The sequence below is a fragment of the Myxine glutinosa genome, chromosome 10 (assembly GCF_964187855.1).
Source record: "Myxine glutinosa chromosome 10, kmMyxGlut1.1, whole genome shotgun sequence".
In the NCBI taxonomy this organism is placed as follows: domain Eukaryota; kingdom Metazoa; phylum Chordata; class Myxini; order Myxiniformes; family Myxinidae; genus Myxine; species Myxine glutinosa.
Genome location: NC_136270.1, coordinates 22,026,857 through 22,047,066, shown reverse-complemented (window position 1 = coordinate 22,047,066; position 20,210 = coordinate 22,026,857). Strand labels below are relative to the sequence as shown.

Here is a 20,210-nt window from a genome sequence, read left to right as displayed (position 1 = left end):
ATGCAATCTCCATTGACAAACAATGGAAGTAGAAAGGGGCCATACTGAAGAGCTCAGTGACTTTCTACATGGCACCATCATAGGATGCCACCTTTCCAACAAGTCAATTCGTCAAATTTCTGCCCTGCTAGAGCTACGCGGTCAACTGTAAGTGCTGTTTTTGTGAAGTGGAAACGTCTTGGAGCAACAACAGCTAAGCCGTGAAGTGGTAGGCCACACAAGCTCACAGAACGGGACCGCCGAGTGCTGAAGCGTGTAAAAATTGTCTGTCCTCAGTTGCCACACTCACTGCCGAGTTCAAAACTGTCTCTGGAAGCAACGTCAGCACAACAACTGTTCGTCGGGAGCTTCATGAAATGGATTTCCATGGCTGTGCATCCGCACACAAGCCTAAGATCACCATGCGCAATGCCAAGAGTCGGCTGGAGTGGTGTAAAGCACTCACTACCATTGGAGTCTGGAGCAGTGGAAACGCGTTCTCTGGAGTGATGAATTACGCTTCACCATCTGGCAGTCCGACAGACGAATCTGGGTTTGGCGGATGCCAGGAGAACGCTACTTGCCCAAATGCATAATGCCAACTGTAAAGTTTGGTGGAGGAGGAATAATGGTCTGCGGCTGTTTTCTATGGTTCGGGCTGGGCCCCTTAGTTCCAGTGAAGGGAAATCTTAACGCTGCAGCATTAAGACATTCCAGACGATTGTGTGCTTTCAACTTTGTGGCAACAGTTTGGGGAAGGCCCTTTCCTGTTTCCGCATGGCAATGCCCCCGTGCACAAAGCGAGGTCCATACAGAAATGGTTTATCGAGATCGGTGTGGAAGCACTTGACTGGCCTGCACAGAGCCCTGACCTCAACCCCGTCGAACACCTTTGGGATGAATTGGAACGCTGACTGCGAGCCAGGCCTAATCGCCCAACATCAGTGCCCAACCTCACTTATGCTCTTGTGGCTGAATGGAAGCAAATCCCCACAGCAATGTTCCAATATTTAGTGGAAAGCCTTCCCAGAAGAGTGGAGGCTGTTATAGCAGCAAAAGGGGGGGGGGGGGGGGGGAACCAACACCCTATCAATGCCCATGATTTTGGAATGAGATGTGTGATGTTCGGGTGTCCACATACTTTTTGTCATGTAGTGTATAAGCACACCTGACACTAGGCCGAGGCTTCCGACTTTGGCATGCTCACGAAGTGGCACAGTCGAATAAACTGTTGCAACTCGTCATTTTCACGGGCTTTTTACCAGTGCCCAAAATAATGCAAATTATTTCAGTGAATAACAAATCTACAAATCTTTCAGTGTGATTTATGGCAACTGAATGAGGAAAACCATCATCAGACAAATCAAGCAGATTACCTACCAAACGAACACAAAAAATGATTTCAGCAAATGGAAGAAAATCAATACCAATGGTAGAGTTAGGAGCAATCTTCCTTCGCTTTGGGTTTTGCCGGAGAAGTTCCAACTCCCGTCGCGTAGGTTCCCAGTTCGTGTACTTGTCACCAAAACCTGCAACAACGTTAAACGCAACTCAGATTAGTGCAGCATATAATAAACCTCACAGAAAAACCTCAAATGTCCTCAAAAACAGTGCACTCCGAGACATGCTCCTATTTTCTCGAAACTTCTCAACCTCTCCTATTGTACCAGTATTTACCCAAACCTCCTGGAAGCACGCCTGTATGCATTGTCCCAGGGAAGGGCGACATGTCTGATCCCTCCAATCCAATGGTCTTGACCTCCAACACTACCCAAGTCAGGGAGTCTCTCATCAGTAAATAACTTCGAATCCATCTCAAATCCTGCTCTCTCTTCAATGACCACTGATTTTCCTTCCAAAAAGCCAGGTCCATTGGTGACCTACTCACCGATGTTGCCAACGGATGGTCCTCAGCTCTCGAGCATGTCAATGAAAATCGAGTTTGTAGTGCTGGACATGAGCAAAGCCTTTGACAGAGTCTGACACAAAGGGCTCCAGGCAAAGCTCCCAATGTATGATATTCAGCCTCAGCTGGTTTTCCAGCTTTGTCGCTGGGCGATCTATTTCTACCTGCATTGATGGTGCTCGCTCTGACCCCCACCTCGTAAATTCTGATATCCCTCATGGTTCTGTCATCTTACCCTCCCTCTTTAGTCTATTCATCATGACCCTTCTCAAAGCTACTAACAACCCTGTCCATTCTTTTGCTGACATATTCACTGGACACCAGTAATAGATCCCAGTACATCTCCTACCTGCCCCTTACTGCTGATCACCTCTCAACTGTTGCCTCCAGCAGTAATAATCTCAATTTCACCCTCCAATGGGGCTTGGGCAACCTTGTTTTCTTCACTTCATTCAATCCAAAACTAAAAGACTAAAACCATCCTTACACAACCAGCAAGATCAACACAGCCAAAGCTCCTCTTCTCATATCAAGATCTCAACTCCAGCGGTCCTCTGCTAATAATATGCTCGGCATCACAATCTACAGAAATCTCTCCTTGCAGCCTCACCTCCTCAATATGGCCAAATCTGACTACAAGAAACTTGTTTTCCTGTTCAGAGCTCACAAATATTTCAATTCACATCAGCAACTCACCCTCTACCAATCCTAAGTCAGACAGGTGACGGAATACTGCTCCCACGTCAAGGGAAGCACTCCTCTGTCAGTTGTCGGTCTTCTGGATCACATCCAAGCCAAGGCTATCCGATTAATTAACAATCCTACTTTCTCTCGTCATCTCCAACCTTTGGCCCACCATCAAGCAGTTCTCTTCCATGTGCCTTCTACAATTACTACCACAGTCAGTGCTCTGTCAAACTGTTTCTGTTCCTCCACTTCATTTGGTTCACAACACCTATATAGTTTGTACTCGTCCCCCTTTCTGCATTACTCTCACTTACCTCCATACCAAGGCCTCATAATGTGCTTAAAGGGACCGGATGCATGTGCATGTCCAATGGCTGCATCTTGGCTCTGTCACCCCACACAGTTCCCACCCTACTGTTTGAGTCTCCCAAATGTCCTGCAATGTCGGCTTGACTTTTCCTTTTAGCCTCAATAACCTTAATTATTTATTATTTCACTACAAGGGAAAGAAAGGCTGGATCTTTTAGGTTTGGCTTTTCCTGCTGAAGCAACGTCGTGATGGTAGAGGTATTACGACCCGGCAGGATGCTCATAAACATGCTATTTGACACGTGTTCGAACCTGTATATAATTAAAATATATGCATTGTAACACTCACCACTGAACAATGTCTGCAAACGATAAATGTTTACGACTTCCAACCACTGTATCATCCGTAAATGACAAAATCCCACATCAATTTCTGGAATCATCCCACCATAAAACATAAAAACACCCGCCAGTGATCATACCCGTGCGAGATCACGTGAGGTGCCATTGTCTTCGGTCAAGTGACCCTCGTTGAGCGGGAGTGAGGGAGGCTCCACAGGCCGACTTTTGTTTACAGGTATTTACGTACAGTTTTGTGATTTTTCCTGGAATGTTGGCTTTGAGTTACATCAGTATGCAAATTTTTAGCTTTCGATCCCACCTGGAAAGCACTAAACATTTATATGTGTGTGAGTCCATCGGTCAGTGAGAGAACCTTCATCTCAAGATACGGAACCACCCATTGCAAACAAGCAGTGTCACCTGCCACACTAAAAAAAAAAAAAAAAAAAGTATTGTGACATTGTAGAATGTAGATTGAAATGTTTATTAACTAATTTATTAACTGCAGAGCAAAATTGAAAATGTGATTTTTGTGATCACAAAAAGTGATTAATGTCAGTGATTGGAATGTTTTCCTTAAACATTGACATTCCTGGTGTCTTTTTAATGTTGACGGCTTGTATAAAAGAGCTGCATTGATAGAAAAGTGAAGAAAGAGAGAATAATCTGAGGGTTTTTGAGGAAGTAAAAACATCTGCTTTTTGAAAAGGGAAAGGTCGTAAGTGTTTGGAAATACATGGGAAGGTAAAGAGTTCCAGAGTTTGGCAGTGGAGGGGAAGAAACAAACATCATAATGGCCTATCCTTGAGTTGCCAATGGTCTTCGACATCTGAACAGGACTCCCAGTTTCTTCGTGGCAGACTTAGCTATTTGTGTAATGTGTGGATTCCAGGATAAACGACACATCTGCAAACACGAGTAGAAAGGTCATTTTTGTTAATGGAACAAAACTGCGTTATTATTTGATTATGAAGATCATCACGGTCATGAGGTTTAATTTTGTCAACTTCATCTTTTATGTATCCCCAGACAGAAGACTGTATCCATGGCAGGGTGAGGCCGGCTGCCCACAGAATCCCGATCCAACTATAAACTGACATCCCGGTGTTTCACAGGCAGGACGAGACATCAGTGCGTGTGCCGTCCCTCGGATTGACATCAGGCCTGGCTTCCCGTCTGCCAGCATTAATTGGTCGACGTTAAAATTCCCAGTGTCTTTCACGAAGAGTAGGCGAGCTAACGCTGGCACCCTGAATAAATTACACATTCCTGCCATGAATACCACTGGGTTCTTGCCAATAAACTGTTTCGCCAGCACTGATGCTCTACGAAGGGTCTACAAATCTGACGATTAGATGATACAAGGTACATATCATCTAAAATCAGATTTATATCAATGATACGCACAAAGGACACAATAACTAGGGCTGCAATTGAGGCTTATATCACAAGTCTTTTTAAATTAATTGGAATATATTGTAAATGTACAAAACTTGACATGATTTCTGCTTCTCTGTAAATTTAGAAAAGGTAAACGTGCAGATGAAGCAAAGTGGGAAACAAAAGAACATAAAAGGAAAGAGAAAATGGAAAGGAAGTAGGGCAAGGTTCGGTGGTGGGTGAGAGGTAAATGTACGAGACAAACGGGAGAGGGCATAGCAAAATTACAATGTCTGCAGAGGCTTTTCTTATATAGATGGCTCCTTTTATAACAATATTATGCTGAACCTCCAAAAGCATGTTTCGATGCTCCAATCAGTTAAGTGGATCCAGATAAAGCAAAATAATGATGTTTCCTTGGCCAGATCGCTTTGGGCTTCTGCAGCCAATGGCTATTACATGCGCTTGGTCCATGAAATTACATCATCAATACATTATTTATACAATCTACATAATACCCAAACACACGACGCACAATTGTATTGTCAATAATAGCACACACGTGGAACACAATTGTACTGTGTGTGATATGCAGGGGGCAAATGCGAGTCATTTGTTGACAAATTTAGCACCCGACGGGCACACGTGTGACAGCTAACACGGCTCGTTTGCAATGGGTGGCTCAGTGTCTATCATAGGCTTCGCTCACTGCAGACTGCAGATTCACCAGACGTGCTTTTTCAACTGTGAAAATCATATTTCCCATCTGTTAAAATCCTCGTCGACTGCGTATATGATGCCTAAATAGGGTGGATGGTTGGCGGGCACCGTCTTGGTTGGCCGTGCAGACAGAACAGGACACAACATTGGACAGAACTCTGGCAGAAATTGGTGGTGTGAGACCAGAATTTATGATCACCATTCCCGTGAAGAAGTAATGCACGCACACGCACACACGAGAAAAATTTAATAGTCATTAACAGTGTCATATTTCAGAAGCCCTTTGTGTTTGTTGTGAAATAACATTATGGGTTGTGGCCTCGTCGTGTTGGTAACCCAGATTCAAATTCCAAATATACCAGATGTCTTTACTCGTTGTCTCCAAATATTCTTGTGATTCATGCAAAAGTGCACTGATGTCTCCTCATGTCTTTTTCTGCATGTTTGCAAGCTAAACTAGAGCGGCACTTCGTAGAGAGCATACCTCCGCCAGGCTGAACAGTTTATGTTTTGTATCCCAATGACAGGCCGGATCTGGAATCGGACCTGAACCAAAATCTAATCGGCTTGTTCTTGTCACTTAACCAACTCGTCCATAACCTTTTGAAATATCCTGTTATATAATCGCTTTTCACCCGATCTCTCAATGGTGAAGAATCACTTTAAAATTAAATAACTCTCGTATCCGAATCCATATTCAGATAATCACCAAAATCGAATCGATTCAGTATTGTCACACACCAAACCTGTGCATAATTTTCTGAGATATCGTGCTCACAGACAGATAGACAAACAGACAGGGGCGACAACATAATCTTCGTCCACCTTCAGTGGTGGAGGTAAAAACACTGTTCGATGGAATGTACGCACGACTTCCTGGTAGTTTGCTAGTGACAGCGACAGGAGTATTTGTGTTAAAGAATTGCAGAAGAACCTTTTTTTCTATTTCAGGAAATAAAGCATACATTATGGAGAACAAAGCCTGCATCATTTAAGCTTGAGAACTTGCTTATTCACATATTTCATCCCAGCAACTCCTGCTCATATTTTCAGCTGGCGTGTGGAGTGAAGTCATCTCAAGCCAGTGACCATATTGAAATACTCACGAAATGAACTCTCTGCAAAGAAGTTGGGTACAAAGACGAGTCAAAACATAAAAACTTGTCTAGAAAGCAACAGCTCCACCAATGACTCTTCCTCCTCCCCAACTTTTAAACAAAAAAACAAAATGTTCCATCAACCGCACCTTGCAGCCTCCAGGCCTTGCGCTGTTCCTCGCGTGCAATCAATTCACAGTCGCGATCGTAGACGTAGTCTTGGCACTGGAAGCAGTAAATAGTCCCATGGTAGAGGTCAATGGCTGGACATCCAAAGAGAAAAATTGGTGGGTGTGGGAAAAAACAAAAAACAAAAAACTTTAGACAAATTTAAATCATGCTGCTAACTGACGTCACACAAAAAAGTACATATTGGCAGTTTGTGTGAGCAGCTAATATGAAATGCACAATCATTGGAGTCAAAACACATTATACACACAGACACAGTCAAAACATATATATATATATACACACACACACACAATGCAGAAGTCAAGTATGATGTTACAGAAACAAACGTCAATATGTCATGCATCATACACTCAAGACTTGACAAGGTCAAGGTATACCCATACTCTTTACCGAGCATCGGGATGCTCAGGCCAAGGAATGATGGTCATTGGGCGAGTACAAAGCCTCGACAGGTAGCCACTCAAACGCAGTGTGCTATAGGTTTGCATAGGAATTTGGAATCTGCCTCAACAATGTCAGCACAACAATGGATAACTCTTCAGAGCACACCGTGGGATCTTCAACTTTCAACGGCAAATGCTAGCAGATGACGCAGCCGGCTTTACGTGCTTCCACAAAGGATGGCGCAACTCATTCTGCCGGTGAAGCAACGTGGTGACAATTTCGAGTTGGGTCAGAAAACGAACCGAGACTGGACACCACAAAGGCAAGCAGACGGCATCTAAGCTATCCTGGCAGCCCTCAAGGCTTGCTAGCAAAATACGAATCAAATTTCAGAAAATCGCGTTGGATCCATGACAAGTGGTTTGTGCGATTTGCCCCCGTGCTGCATTCTATAAAACACGTGGAAAAACTGCAAGGAAATCTTCCCAGGAGAAGAGGAATAGGATTATCTATCTCACAATGAATTATCCATCACCGTAGTCATGTTCCTGCTTTGCAGCTCCTATATCACTCCCGCATGCTCTTGCAGCCAAGTATCATGGAATCTCAGCTTGTGAATACAGCCACACTCACCTGGTACCTGTGCTGTTGCCAGGCATACCAGGGAGTGGAGACTGCGGAGAGTGGGGGAGTGGGGACTGTGGAGGTGGGAGAGGCATGGAGAGGGAGGGATGAAGAGGGGGAGCAGAGGAGTTCTTTATGAGGGGTTCAAATAACTGAGCAGATTTAAAGATGACTTAATTTGAAATAGCAGCTAGCATGTCATGGAGAAGGAGTCAAAACAGTGTAACGTTTAATAACAATAACAATAATGATAATGATAATGGTAATATGACTTCCCTTATGTCTATTTACTGGGAGGTGAAACAGAAATGGGCCAAGGGGTAAAACATGCTCAGAGTAAAGAGCATGGAAGGAACCAGTAGAAGAGGGAATGAAACAGTTGACTGTCTTACCTGATGATGCAACTAGGAGAATACCCCCTCCCTCTCCCTACTCTCCCCCACACTGACCCCTCGCCCCTCCTGCATCGGTTGCCCTTACCACATGCAAGTGCACACTCAGAACACAGACCGAGGACAGGCATGAACCCTGGCATGAACCATGGCATGACCCATGAACCCGTCAGGGTTGCTTCCCGTCTCCCCCCTCACCCCCCCCTCTCTTCCTTTGCTGTCCTCTCACTCCTTTCCTCCCCGTTGCTTTTCCTGCACTTGTCTATTGTGCTCACTGCCTTACTATTTCCATGCTCTTGCTCCAATCATTCTCTCTGCATAACTTTGCCTTTCATTGTCTTTGCCTTTGTTGACAAAGGCTCTTACCAGGTCCCAGTTCATCTCAATTCTCCCAAAGATAACATGGCTTACAGGGCCCTCCTGATGTTAGTCTGGCACATGACCATTGGTAACAGTTTCTCCAATCAAGCAGGACAAGAGCAATTAATAGAAAGACAGGAAATATTAATGGGAAAACAAATGGAAGCAGGGTTGTGGTTAGTTTAGTCTATGTATTCCCGGTGTGGTGTCTCCCCATTTCCAACCAGCTATTCCTTTCCATCCCCTTTTGGTTCGTTCCAGCAATTCTTCTCTCAATCCACAATCTGTTAATTATTTCAATCCACCCTCTGTCCGCTTCAACAACTCTCACCTCACCAAGCCTCAATTCATCAACCCTTCCTTCACTTTCAATCCATTCCTTCAACCCCACGATCAGGTTTATTCCCTCACCATCGGCCCACCCTCAGTTTGTTTCGACCCACGGTTTCAATCCAACCTTGGTTCGTTTTGACTGTTCACTCTTTCGTGATTGACAATGAACTTCCATCCAAACTCGTACTGCCAACCGAATCACGTATTTGTAAGAATTAATCGGAGTAGCAATAATCCTCCTGATCGGCCATCTTACCTTCATGTACCACTACATTGTAGCCTGGTTTTGGCTTAACGGTTAGGGTGCTGGCTTGGGATCCTAGGATCTGGAGTTTGAATCCCGGTCGATTGTTGAATCGTTGGGGGGTTGACTCAGCTGACTCAGGTTGACTAGGGGGATTGACTCAGCCTGTCATCCTTCCGAGGTCGGCAAATTGAGTACCAGCTTGTTACGTGCTCCTCCCCAAACCCCGGTCACGGTGTACCTCCGAGCCCCAAGAGGAGTCACGGCAGAAAGATGTGTTATTCTGTGTGTCAAAGATCAATGGTGAAACCACACCAATTGTTACCAACAAACAAGTATTGTATTAAGGTCACACAAGAATAAGGGCACAAAAACAATAGTAATCAATTGTACAACCAATATATCATTCCTATGATGGTACCATCAGTTTCGTACAATATAACTCACTGTGCTCCAAGTGAACGAAAATAACATTCCCAATGTCTCTGTCCCGGCTTCAAGCCAAAGTCGATCCACGCTCCAGTGATCGTCAGAACGATGTTGTATCGAGACTAGAATCCCGCTCGGTTGACAGTCACACTGCCAAAGATGGGCAAAGGTGTCCTCAAGAGGCGACTGGGAAATCACACCTTCGGGTATGGATGTTCAACGGCTCCCCACACGGCGAACCGCAAATTCCCACTCAAAATCCACGTTACACATGCAAACCAGGCTAACGGCTGGATGCGTTGAAATGGTTGGAGCGAGGTGAAAAACCTGGAGCGATGCGAAATCGGGCGCGAGCCAAAACAGCCAACGGGCCGTTACTCGAGACGTAACGGCACTCCAATGATTCTCTTCGGAATCAACCGCAAAACCTGACACACAGGTTTATCTGTCACAGCGATAACAACTCTGTCGCAGGAATCCCTTTCCCAGGAAACCCAAAGTTCACTCGTGACCCCCGTTCGCCAGCGTTTGCTCAAGACCTCGAAGCAGCTCGGCTTCTTCCCCACCTTACTCGCTCCACCTCCTTTTCCTCTTCCTCTTCTTCTTCGTCTGGTTCCCGATCCGGTTTCCGGTTTCTTTTTAAAACTAATTGTTTTTACCTTTTGAAAACAGTTATCTACAATTCACTTAAACGATAACAATAATAGTACATGGAACCAAAAATGTTTACAGTGGATGAGAACCACAACAACGGAAGTGACGAATCCGTAACACAGCTCACTGGTAATTGGGGCACTGTATCAGCGGCACAAATGCACTTCCAGAAAAATGATGCAACCAGCAGCCACAGGCTGCATAAGAAACAACAACAACCACAACCACTACATTCGTCACTCTGGACAACATCTTTTCAAACAAACCAAATGCAAGGAGCATGAAGGCCGGATCTTTCAGGCATGCCAAGTACTGCATAGGGGCTTGAACGCTTTACAAACACGCTACGTACTGTCCAGAAAGGTGAACGCCTTTTTACCATTGCTTTTAATGAATAACTGTTGTGCATTTTCTATCTGCTTCATTCTCGTCGTTTCTTCCATTGATCTGATATAAGGGTGTATGTAGTGGATAGACGGGAGTACTGCCACACTGCTTCACTCCGGTAGTGATTAGCCAACGTTCACTCATGGTTTGCCAGGCGTGGTGGTAATAGTAGTTGGAAGACGGGTGAACCTCAAGGATGCCTCTGCCCTTTGACCTCTTGACCCAAAAATCTCAGTTAATGTTTTCATCATGATACATATTTGTAGTGACATAATGACCTTAGCTGAGGTCATTATGTCACCACCAGGCAACACAACATAAAGGCGAGAGGACCCTGTTAGACCTGATTAAACCAACTGACGTCCGCGGTTGCTTAACAACCCATCGGGCCTCGGAGTTACCCGTGGCCTGGTGGCATCAAGTCCGGAGGTTATGGTGCGTGTCCGAGGAACTCCCTCGTAGTAACCCCTGACCCCCGGTGCCATAACAATATGCATATATACATTTATATCTTTACTGTAGAGGCGATGTACTGTATGCATATATAAATGTTCTACCAATAAACTGAGATGTAAACACACATAAACCTACTCTCTTACATTGGACATCTTATATAAGCTTTTACTCAAAATATTACGTACACACATTTCTATTTTCACAACTGTATTGTTAACAGAAATACTCCTGAACTAGAGAGTTCAGAGAACACCTGACTGTGTGCAGCTAGTCTTGAGAAAAAGGACATGGTAAGGGTATTTTCAAGTCTTGCTTTGCGTTTCCGAGCACGATCTATATTTGTGTGCACGTGCCGTGATTTTGTCTGAATCTTGATATTCCCCAACCCTGAGAGCACGAGCAGCAAATTTGATTGGTCGAGATAGTGTAAAATGGCGTAATATTTTGTCCAAGTACGTACAGTACTACTAAACTGGAGGTTTTGGAAATGTAAGCAAAGCAGTTTGTGTTCCACAGTCTTTTACATAGTAATTTAATTGAAATAAAATACGAGTTTTAAAGGAGTAAAAAAATTTTTTAACCACCTTATTTATCACGTTGCGTTAGTTATTCCTGCCTGTTGTTTGTGTCCTTTATGAAGTCCTTAAACACAGTGGGCCGAATTTACGAAAGGCGCTTAGTGAGTGTCTTGCTAACACATGCTTAACCTTCAAACTCTGACAAAAATATCATTGTAAACCAATTCAACGATGAAAAAAAACACCATCCTGCAGTTTGTTCATCAAAAAAGCCACTTGCATGTAGTCGTGGTATTATGAATGAGCTACGTCCCATATATTAGATGCAATATCAGAGCAACTTGCATATCAAATGACAAAACAGAATTAGAACGACAGTCTTTGACATCCTGGCATTGACCAATGTGCCTCTGCCCATATTATTACATCATTATAAATATTTGTACAAGGTTTGACTTGGATCCCTTCAGCTGTTCTTAAGTTATCATGGTAGCAAAATAATTTCACTTAAAATGACCTCCACCCTTTTTCCTTTTGACCCAAAAATCTCAGTTAATGTTTTCATCATGATACATATTTGTAGTAAGTTTATTTTAAATCCCTTCAGCTGTTCTCAAGTATCACATTTTTACATGACATGATCTAACCTTTGACCTATTGCACCTGAAATCAAATCAGTTCATCTTTGTATAATAATATATACTTCGACCAAGTTTGGTCAACATCCCACCACTGGTTCACCAATTAGCATGCTAACATAATTTTTTTTTTAAGCTCAAGGGACCTCTGACCTTTGACCTCTTGACCCCATTATCTATCGAGTCTATCTTTACATCATTATACACTACCGGTCAAAAGTTTTAGAACACCTCAATTTTTCCAGTTTTTATTGAAATTTAAGCAATTCAAGTCCAGTGAATAACCTGAAATGGTACAAAGGTAAGCAGTAAACTGCTCGAAGTTAAAATAAAAGTTTAGGTTAGCAAAAACGGAAAAATAATGTAAATTGCACAGTTATACTGTATTGTAAAAAAGGCCTTCTTCAGGGAACAAGTAATGGGTTAACAACCTACAGCTGTTCTGCAGCAATGTAAGTAAATTAAGCCTTGAAAGTTGATGCAAACAATTCCTACAGGTGTCCCAACCTCTGCTGATTACCTGATTACAAACCCCCTGTCTGTATAAAAGCAGTATTGGAACAGACTGTTATTACACCCTCTGAAGCATTATTTGGACAATATTGCACTGCAAGAAGTAGTATATTGCTATCATAATGGCGAGAAAAAGGCAATTAACAAAGGAAGACAGACAGACCATTATAACCCTTAAAAGTGTAGGTCTTTCCTTTAGAGAAATTGCAAAGAAAGCCAAGGTGTCAGTGAGTACAGTTTCCTACACCATCAAAAGGCACTTGGAAACTAGAGGAAACTCTGACAGGAAGAGGTCTGGCAGACCCAAAGCCACAACAGAATCAGAAGACAAGTTTCTGATAGTCCACAGCTTGCGTGATAGGTGGCTCATAGGACAACCGCTTCAAGCACAGCTTAACACTGGTCGAAGTAAGCAAGTCTCAGTTTCAACTGTGAAGAGAAGACTTCGAGCTGCAGGTCTGACAGGTCAAGTGGCAATAAGAAAGCCATTGCTAAGATGGCAAAATAAGAAAAAGAGGCTTGCCTGGGCCATGAAGCACCGCCAGTGGACTACTGAAGACTGGAAGAAGGTCTTATGGACCGATGAATCAAAATTTTATATCATTGGTTCATCACGCTGGGTTTTTGTATGCCGTCGAGTAGGCGAAAGGATGGTCCCTCAGTGTGTGACACCAACTGTCAAACATGGAGGAGGAAGCGTGATGGTCTGGGGCTCTTTTGCTGGATCCAGAGTCGGCGACTTGCACAGACTTGCACGGCGACATGACTTGCACAGAGTGACTGTCACCCTGAACCAAAAGGGCTACCACAGCATTTTGCAGCGCCATGTAATACCCTCTGGTATACGCCTAGTTAGTCAGGGGTTCATCCTACAGCAAGATAATGACCCTAAACACACCTCCATGCTATGTCAAAACTACGTTCGAGGAAAAGAACAAGACGGTAGGCTTCAAATCATGGAATGGCCAGCACAGTCTCCAGACTTAAACCCCATCGAGCTGGTTTGGTATGAACTGGACAGAAGGGTGAAAGCAAAGCAACCTACAAGTGCAACGCATTTGTGGGAAATTCTGCAACAGTGTTGGGAAGAACTTCCCGAACAATATTTGATTTCCATTGTAGAAAGAATGCCACGAATGTGTTCGGCGGTTATATCTGCAAAAGGTGGCTACTTTGCCGAGTCAAAAATTTAAATTAAATTTTGTTAAACAAAATGATTCTATAATTTCTTTTTTAGCTCCAATTGTTTATTTGTTCTATGCTTAATATCAGAGTACATTGAGACATTGACCCTGGTGTTGGGCTAGCGGCTAGGGTGCCGGCTTAGGATCCTAGGATCCTGGGTTCGAATCCCGGTCGATCGCTGAATTAACGCCAGGGGGGTTGACTCAGCCTGTCATCCTTCCGAGGTCGGCTAATTGAGGACCAGTTCACTGGTAATTCCCTGTTTGTCGTTAAAGGCGGCAAAAAGGGTTGGCGTCAGGAAGGGCATCCGGCCGTAAAACATTGCTTCAAAAAGGGGACCGAAAAACAACAACAACCACGGTTCCCGAAAAAGGCCAACCCCCGCTTGCGGGGAAAAATGGCCTCTAAAGGTGGTTTTTTATATTTTATTGAGATATTAAATTGCGTAAATTTCAATAAAAACTGGAAAAATCGAGGTGTTATAAACTTTTGACCGGTAGTGTATATACTTGTACTAAGTTTGACTTCAATCCCTTCAGCAGTTCTTAAGTTATCGTGGAAACGAAAACCCATCACGGACCGGAATTCAGAATTCCGAAAACTGGAATTCAGTACATCATGCATCTGGTCATTGGTAGGAGGATTGTAAACTTTCCTCGGTACTTTAAAATCACATTCTTGCAAAAAAAGTTATAAAAAAGATGGGAATCCCAAAAAAAGTTTTCAAATACTCAAACTCAAACCACTGTTGATACTCAAAGCAGATGCTGAAAGACTACACCTCACCACCAATCATCCATCGAAGCACATGAATCACCAATCATCACTCAAGCCTGAATCGATGACAAAATCACCAATGGATGGAAGCACATGTCTCAAGATTTAGCAGCATATCATGGAACGGACACACAAGTGCATTTCCGACAGTCAAATCTCTGCAAATTCGCAACTGAAACCTGTGAAATTAGGCCACAGGTCTCGAACGATATCTCGCACAAAACCCTGCCATTCAACCCGAGGGTCGATTCATTCAGAATGCTGGCTCGGGGCACAATGTCGTGACATTTACCATCTGCCGTCTCTGAAACAAGGATTACTCATTAGCCAGCTAACCAAGCAGCTGCCTTTGTAAAAGGCGTACATCTATGGTCTAACACTCGAGGCCCATCCTCTCAACTGCCCACAATTCCCCTACGCTCCAACTACTCTCCACACCATCAACGCATTCATTAAGAATTTCTAACGCAGAAAGGAAGTGGATAATATCCAGGGTAGACTTGTCTCAGCTTTGTCTCAATGAAGGTGCACATAAAAGGAACGAGGATAAATAAATAAAAATGGGGAGGTGGCTTTTATAGAAAAGTGAAAAACTGCGACAATGATGAAGACCAGATAACATTGAGGCCAAAATCTGAGATGAAGGAAAAACAACAGCATGAGTATTCCAAAATAATCCCTCTTTGCAATCTGCAGCATCATGGTACAAGATGACACCAGTTTCTCATATTCCAGGCAGAGAAACAGCTTCTGGGTAGGATTTTTTTTTTTAATAAGCCTGCACTTGAGTCTCATGGGGCTTACTACAGTCTTGTGTTATGGTGTGTGTGTGTGTGTGTGTGTGTGTGTGTGTGTGTGTGTGTGTGTGTGTGTGTGTGTGTGTGTGTGTGTATACGTGTGCCCTAACCCACCAAGCCAAATGGTTCCAAAGCAAGACCCCAAGGGAGCAAGTATCTTCAACAAAAAGCATTTCCACTCTCATTAGAGCTTCGTGGAACTCCACATAACCCTCAAACTTAGCCATCCCTCTTGCTTCCTCAATTAATCCATTCCCCTCCATCACCAACCCATAATTGGCCCTCACCATTTTCTTTACCACTTCCCACCTTTCACTTACTCGATCCAATTTACCGGAACCCGTTCTGTCGAGGTGGCTGCAGGACCAGCATCAACTTCAAGGAACAAGTCATTAAAAGTCCCTTCGCACCTAGCTCACCATCCTGCTGAGTACACCTACGCACATGACAGCAAAATTTTACTATAAACTCGTACCCCAGTTTTAGAAACCTTGTGTTGAAGCTTTAAGAAGGTGTTGAAATATGTCCCCGATTTTGCATCCACAGCCTACAAATTACCTCAACAGCCTCAGTCAGATAATAATTGTGCAAAAAAAATAAAAGTGTGGAATCCATTCGTCATGGTACAAACCTTAAATCAATGTCAATTAAACAACTCGTTCTCGAAACAAAATTATATGAACTCAAGTTCACGAGAAACTCCATATTGGAGTCACAGGGCAGGAAGGTGCAACACAACTACTTCCTGATTGTCGAAAATGATGGATAATTTGAGAAACACGTGATTATGGTGATGGAGCAAGGTTTCTTTGTGAAAGATCAAGGAGTTCGGGCGTTCGGCTCACTACTCAGATCATTACCGAGGCAACGTCGTGCCGCTGATGCGATGCTCCTCGGAGGTTAGGACAAGGACTTGGAGTTTGACCAGGTGGCACACAATGGCCTCGTCTTTTAAAAAGGTACAATGGGATTTGATTGGCCAAGGGCAGATACTACCAAATGGGACAACCCGAAGTAACGTCCATCCGAGAGGGACGACACTTCGTGAAGCAAAGCCGAGCCTGCGAAGCGCCAGACTCCGAAAGGTCATCATCGGGTCAGGAATCGAACCTAGACGAGACAGATACTTTCAAGTAATTATAGTGGTTTAGGAAATCACTGCAAATTATCAGGCGGCTTAACGGTCGTCCGAAGAACGGAGCAATCACTGATGCCCCCACTGCCAGCAATCCGGGATCAACAACCGACTCCGGCACAAAAGTATCTCATCACCGGGTTATCGGCAATTTTGAAGACCACGGTCTGAGTGGTTCACTCGTGCTGCTTTGAACCCGCAATTAATATCAGATCGCACCGGCTTCGTGAAACGAATCTACAAACCGATTGCTAAAATGTTTTTTTATTTATTAAACACCTTATTTTACTCCAGAAAATTCACCAATGAGCATAATACCGAGATGTGAAGCAGCCAAAAAGCTAAAATTAGCAAAATGAAAAGCAATTTGGCCTCTCGTCAGCAGATACATTAACATTATAGTACAAGGCTTGGCAGAAATGAGTGGGAATGAAAAATCATCTTGGGGGAAAAAAGTACATTAAAAACATCTTTTTAAGCATGGAACGGAGCTTACACTCGTTATTGAAAATACCGAGAGTAATTTGTGTCAAACGGGGACCTCAGCACATAGGCAAATTCATGGCACAATGTACATGCTGTTTGCATTCATTAGCTCCGCCAACGAAGGTGGACGGAGGTTACATTTTCAACCGTGTTCACCTTTTTGGAGAGGTTGGCTGTGTGACAAGGACAAAATGATTAGGTTTTGGTGAAGATCCGGATCCGAGAATTATTAAGTGATTCTTCACCATTGAGAGATCGGGCGAAAAGCGATATATAATATGATATTTAAACTTGGTCAATCAGTTGGTTTGGTGACAAGAACAAGCCGATTCGATTTTGGTTCAGGTCCGAATCCAGATCCGGCTTATCAGTGGGATAGAAAACATAAACTGTTCAGCCTGGCGGAGGTATGTGCTCCACCGAATTCCGTTCTAGTTTTATTAACGACAATGAGGCAAGGCCACAAAGGAAGCATGAGAATAAACTTCACACCAAAATCTATCAATTTTTTGATCACATGAAAGAACATCCACGAACAAGTACGAGAACAAATTAGGAGCAAGAATTACCCAATCACACTGGATGCTTCCCTTCAAGGGAAAGGCTCAATGAAGGAAAAAGTGTGCAAGAGAAAAGAAGAAGTGGGCGAAAATTTTAATTAATGACTACTCTTAGCAAAGGCCTATCTCAGTGAAATTATTATTACACTTGCACGTTTGAGCACGATCAACACGTTGGGTAAAAGTGTGTAAAGAAAGGCATCATATGCCCTTTGGATAAGACCATTAACCCTTTGCATGCCTAAATCTGTATTACGAGACCACAAACACCTTTTTGTGTGGGCAATGGATATGCACCGAATTCATTGAACCAAATTCGACAACCTTTTTGTGCCATGAAACAGCATCGTTTTCATCACAAATTCATTTGAGAAGAACCCTCTTATAAACACAAATCGGGTAAGTAACCACCATGTAAATGGGTCACAACTGAGATATTTCACACCGTGTCCCAGAAACACAACCAGTGAACACAACAGATGATATACAAATCAAGTGATTGAACCCTGACATGGTTAGAATACTTCTCCGACTCTTATGAAAAAGCACTGCAGGAAGTATTTTGTGAAATTGTTTTTTTCTGTCATAACTCCCACACTACAACCTTACCTCCTGCCAACAACTGTGGCTCTTCTTATAGTATCGTACTATAAACTAGAACGGCACATGAGAGAGTGCACACCTCCGCCAGGCTGAACGGTTTTTACATGTTGTATCCCACAGGTAGGCCGGATCCAGATCCAGACATTAACGAAAATCTTACTATAATTCACCAATATCCGTCCGTCTGTCTGTCCGTTCGAAGGTTCCGCAAAAACGGCTCAACCGATCGCAACGATATTTTGGATGGGTATTCCTGGGACCCCTTGGACTAAAATAGGCTATATTGTTTTTCCAATTTTTCCACGTTTTTCCAAACACGATGGAATAATAATTACCGATATGAACAGTGATGTGGCTTTTATTGAAATTCTACAAATACTGTTTAGATTTTGATGAGAATTATGAACCTGCAGCGAATCCAGAAGTGGACAGATGACGGCAATGCGCGGGTTTGATAATATCCCAACATAACCATCATTCATTCGTAATGTTAAATCGTTAAACGTTAATCATGTTAATCGTTTTGTTAAAGTATCAATTGATGATTGGAATTGAGTGAATACAATTACGATTTTGAATTCGTAATTGTATTCACCCACCCATACGGAACTTCACCTCAGGATTTAAATATTTGTTTATGTCATGAATGTTGTTAAAAGTTTATTTTTTATATTAATGTTATTTAATTTATGATTGGAGTTATGCTGTTTGGAATGAAAAAAAGAGATATCGAGTTCAAGTGAATGACGGAATGCCGTGACGGTTTCTACTTTCTAAACGTGAATTCGCGGATCGCCATATGCAGATTCGCCATTGACTGGGTATGGAACAAACGTACCCGTTTGTTTGCGAACGGGTACGTTTTTCATGGAAGTCCTTCACGAATTTGCTGTCCATGTCTGACGTGCGACTGAAGATGCTACAGGAATGTGGAATTTATTGGTTTCATGCTTTAGCATTCGCCATTTCTGCAGGGGTGAAAACATGGCCTCCATCCATCTTCGGCGGTGGAGGTAACAAGGGTAATGAATGCACCCCCGTTTCACCCCATCTCCAATCCCAAAGCATTCTATCTTTCCAAACTATTCATACTGCAGCTTCTTCTTCAGTCTACAGGTTCCTAATCACACATCAGGTGCTCAGACGTCTCCATTTCTCTCAGCACAACTCATCAATTCATGATTAACACAACCAAAAGCTTTGCTATGGTCTACAAAACAGAGAAACACCTTCCTTTGATATTACCTTACTTTGTCCATGACCCACCTCAGATTTACGATTTGATTTCGAGGGTACCTCTTCCTCTTCTGAACCCTGTTTCACTACAGGCACCTCTCGCTTAATGAAGTCTTCTATTCTGTGTTCAATGATTTCCAGTAATATTTTGATAACATGTGACAATTGTGACATCAAGGCAATGCTTCAGTTATTTATTATTTGTTCATTATTATTTATTATTCTCTTGGATCATTCATCTTGTTATTTGATCATTCTCTTGGATCCCCTTTCTTTGGCAATGGCATGTAGACGTCCTGCTTCCATCTTTTAGGCCACACAATCCTGCTCCACATCCATGTACAGATTTAAGGTACCTGTTAACATTTTGATTGGCTCCTCCATAACTACCTTAAAGAGTTTTATTGGAATTTCATCAGCATCCAGACCATCCAGACATTTATCAGCTCTTTCAGGGCCTCACATTCTATCACTATTGGTTCTTGTTCATATTCTCTTTATTCAAAGGTTCCCGTCATATCGCTATCTCGTTTGTATAAAGTTTTGGCATAGCCCTTACATCTTTCTATCACCTGTGTTTTTTCGGTCAGATCCTTTCCTGTTCTACTCTTAAGGACCCCAATCCCAGATGGAAACTTTCTTGTGATCTCTCTGATTTTTATTTTATTTTTAATATCTCGTTTTTCCCGGTCTGTTGTAACTTTCTATCTCTTCACATTCCTCTTTGAAACACATTTTTGTCTTTCTTTGCTCGTCGTGGGAAGTGAACATTTAGCAGGTTAATGTCCTCTCATGATGCACCTTTGATTTTCATCTCTCTTCTTCTTCTTCTTCTTCTCCTGTTATATTTACTGTCTTTTCTATCAACCATTTAGCCTTATTCTTTC

At 42.9% G+C, this 20,210-nt stretch overlaps 1 protein-coding gene across 3 annotated transcripts in view; it reads right to left on the bottom strand.

Annotated features, from left to right (window-relative positions):
* Nucleotides 1-20,210, bottom strand: part of LOC137434388 (ubiquitin carboxyl-terminal hydrolase 22-like) — a 179,442-nt gene that overhangs the window by 61,005 nt on the left and 98,227 nt on the right. For all 3 annotated transcript variants that reach the window (XM_078785447.1, XM_068127339.2, XM_078785446.1), the window contains 2 exons: nucleotides 6,570-6,683; nucleotides 1,407-1,508 (listed from right to left, as the gene is read on the bottom strand). In XM_078785447.1, coding sequence (XP_078641573.1) covers nucleotides 1,407-1,508; nucleotides 6,570-6,683 — 216 coding nt within the window. The remainder of the gene's footprint in view (nucleotides 1-1,406; nucleotides 1,509-6,569; nucleotides 6,684-20,210) is intronic.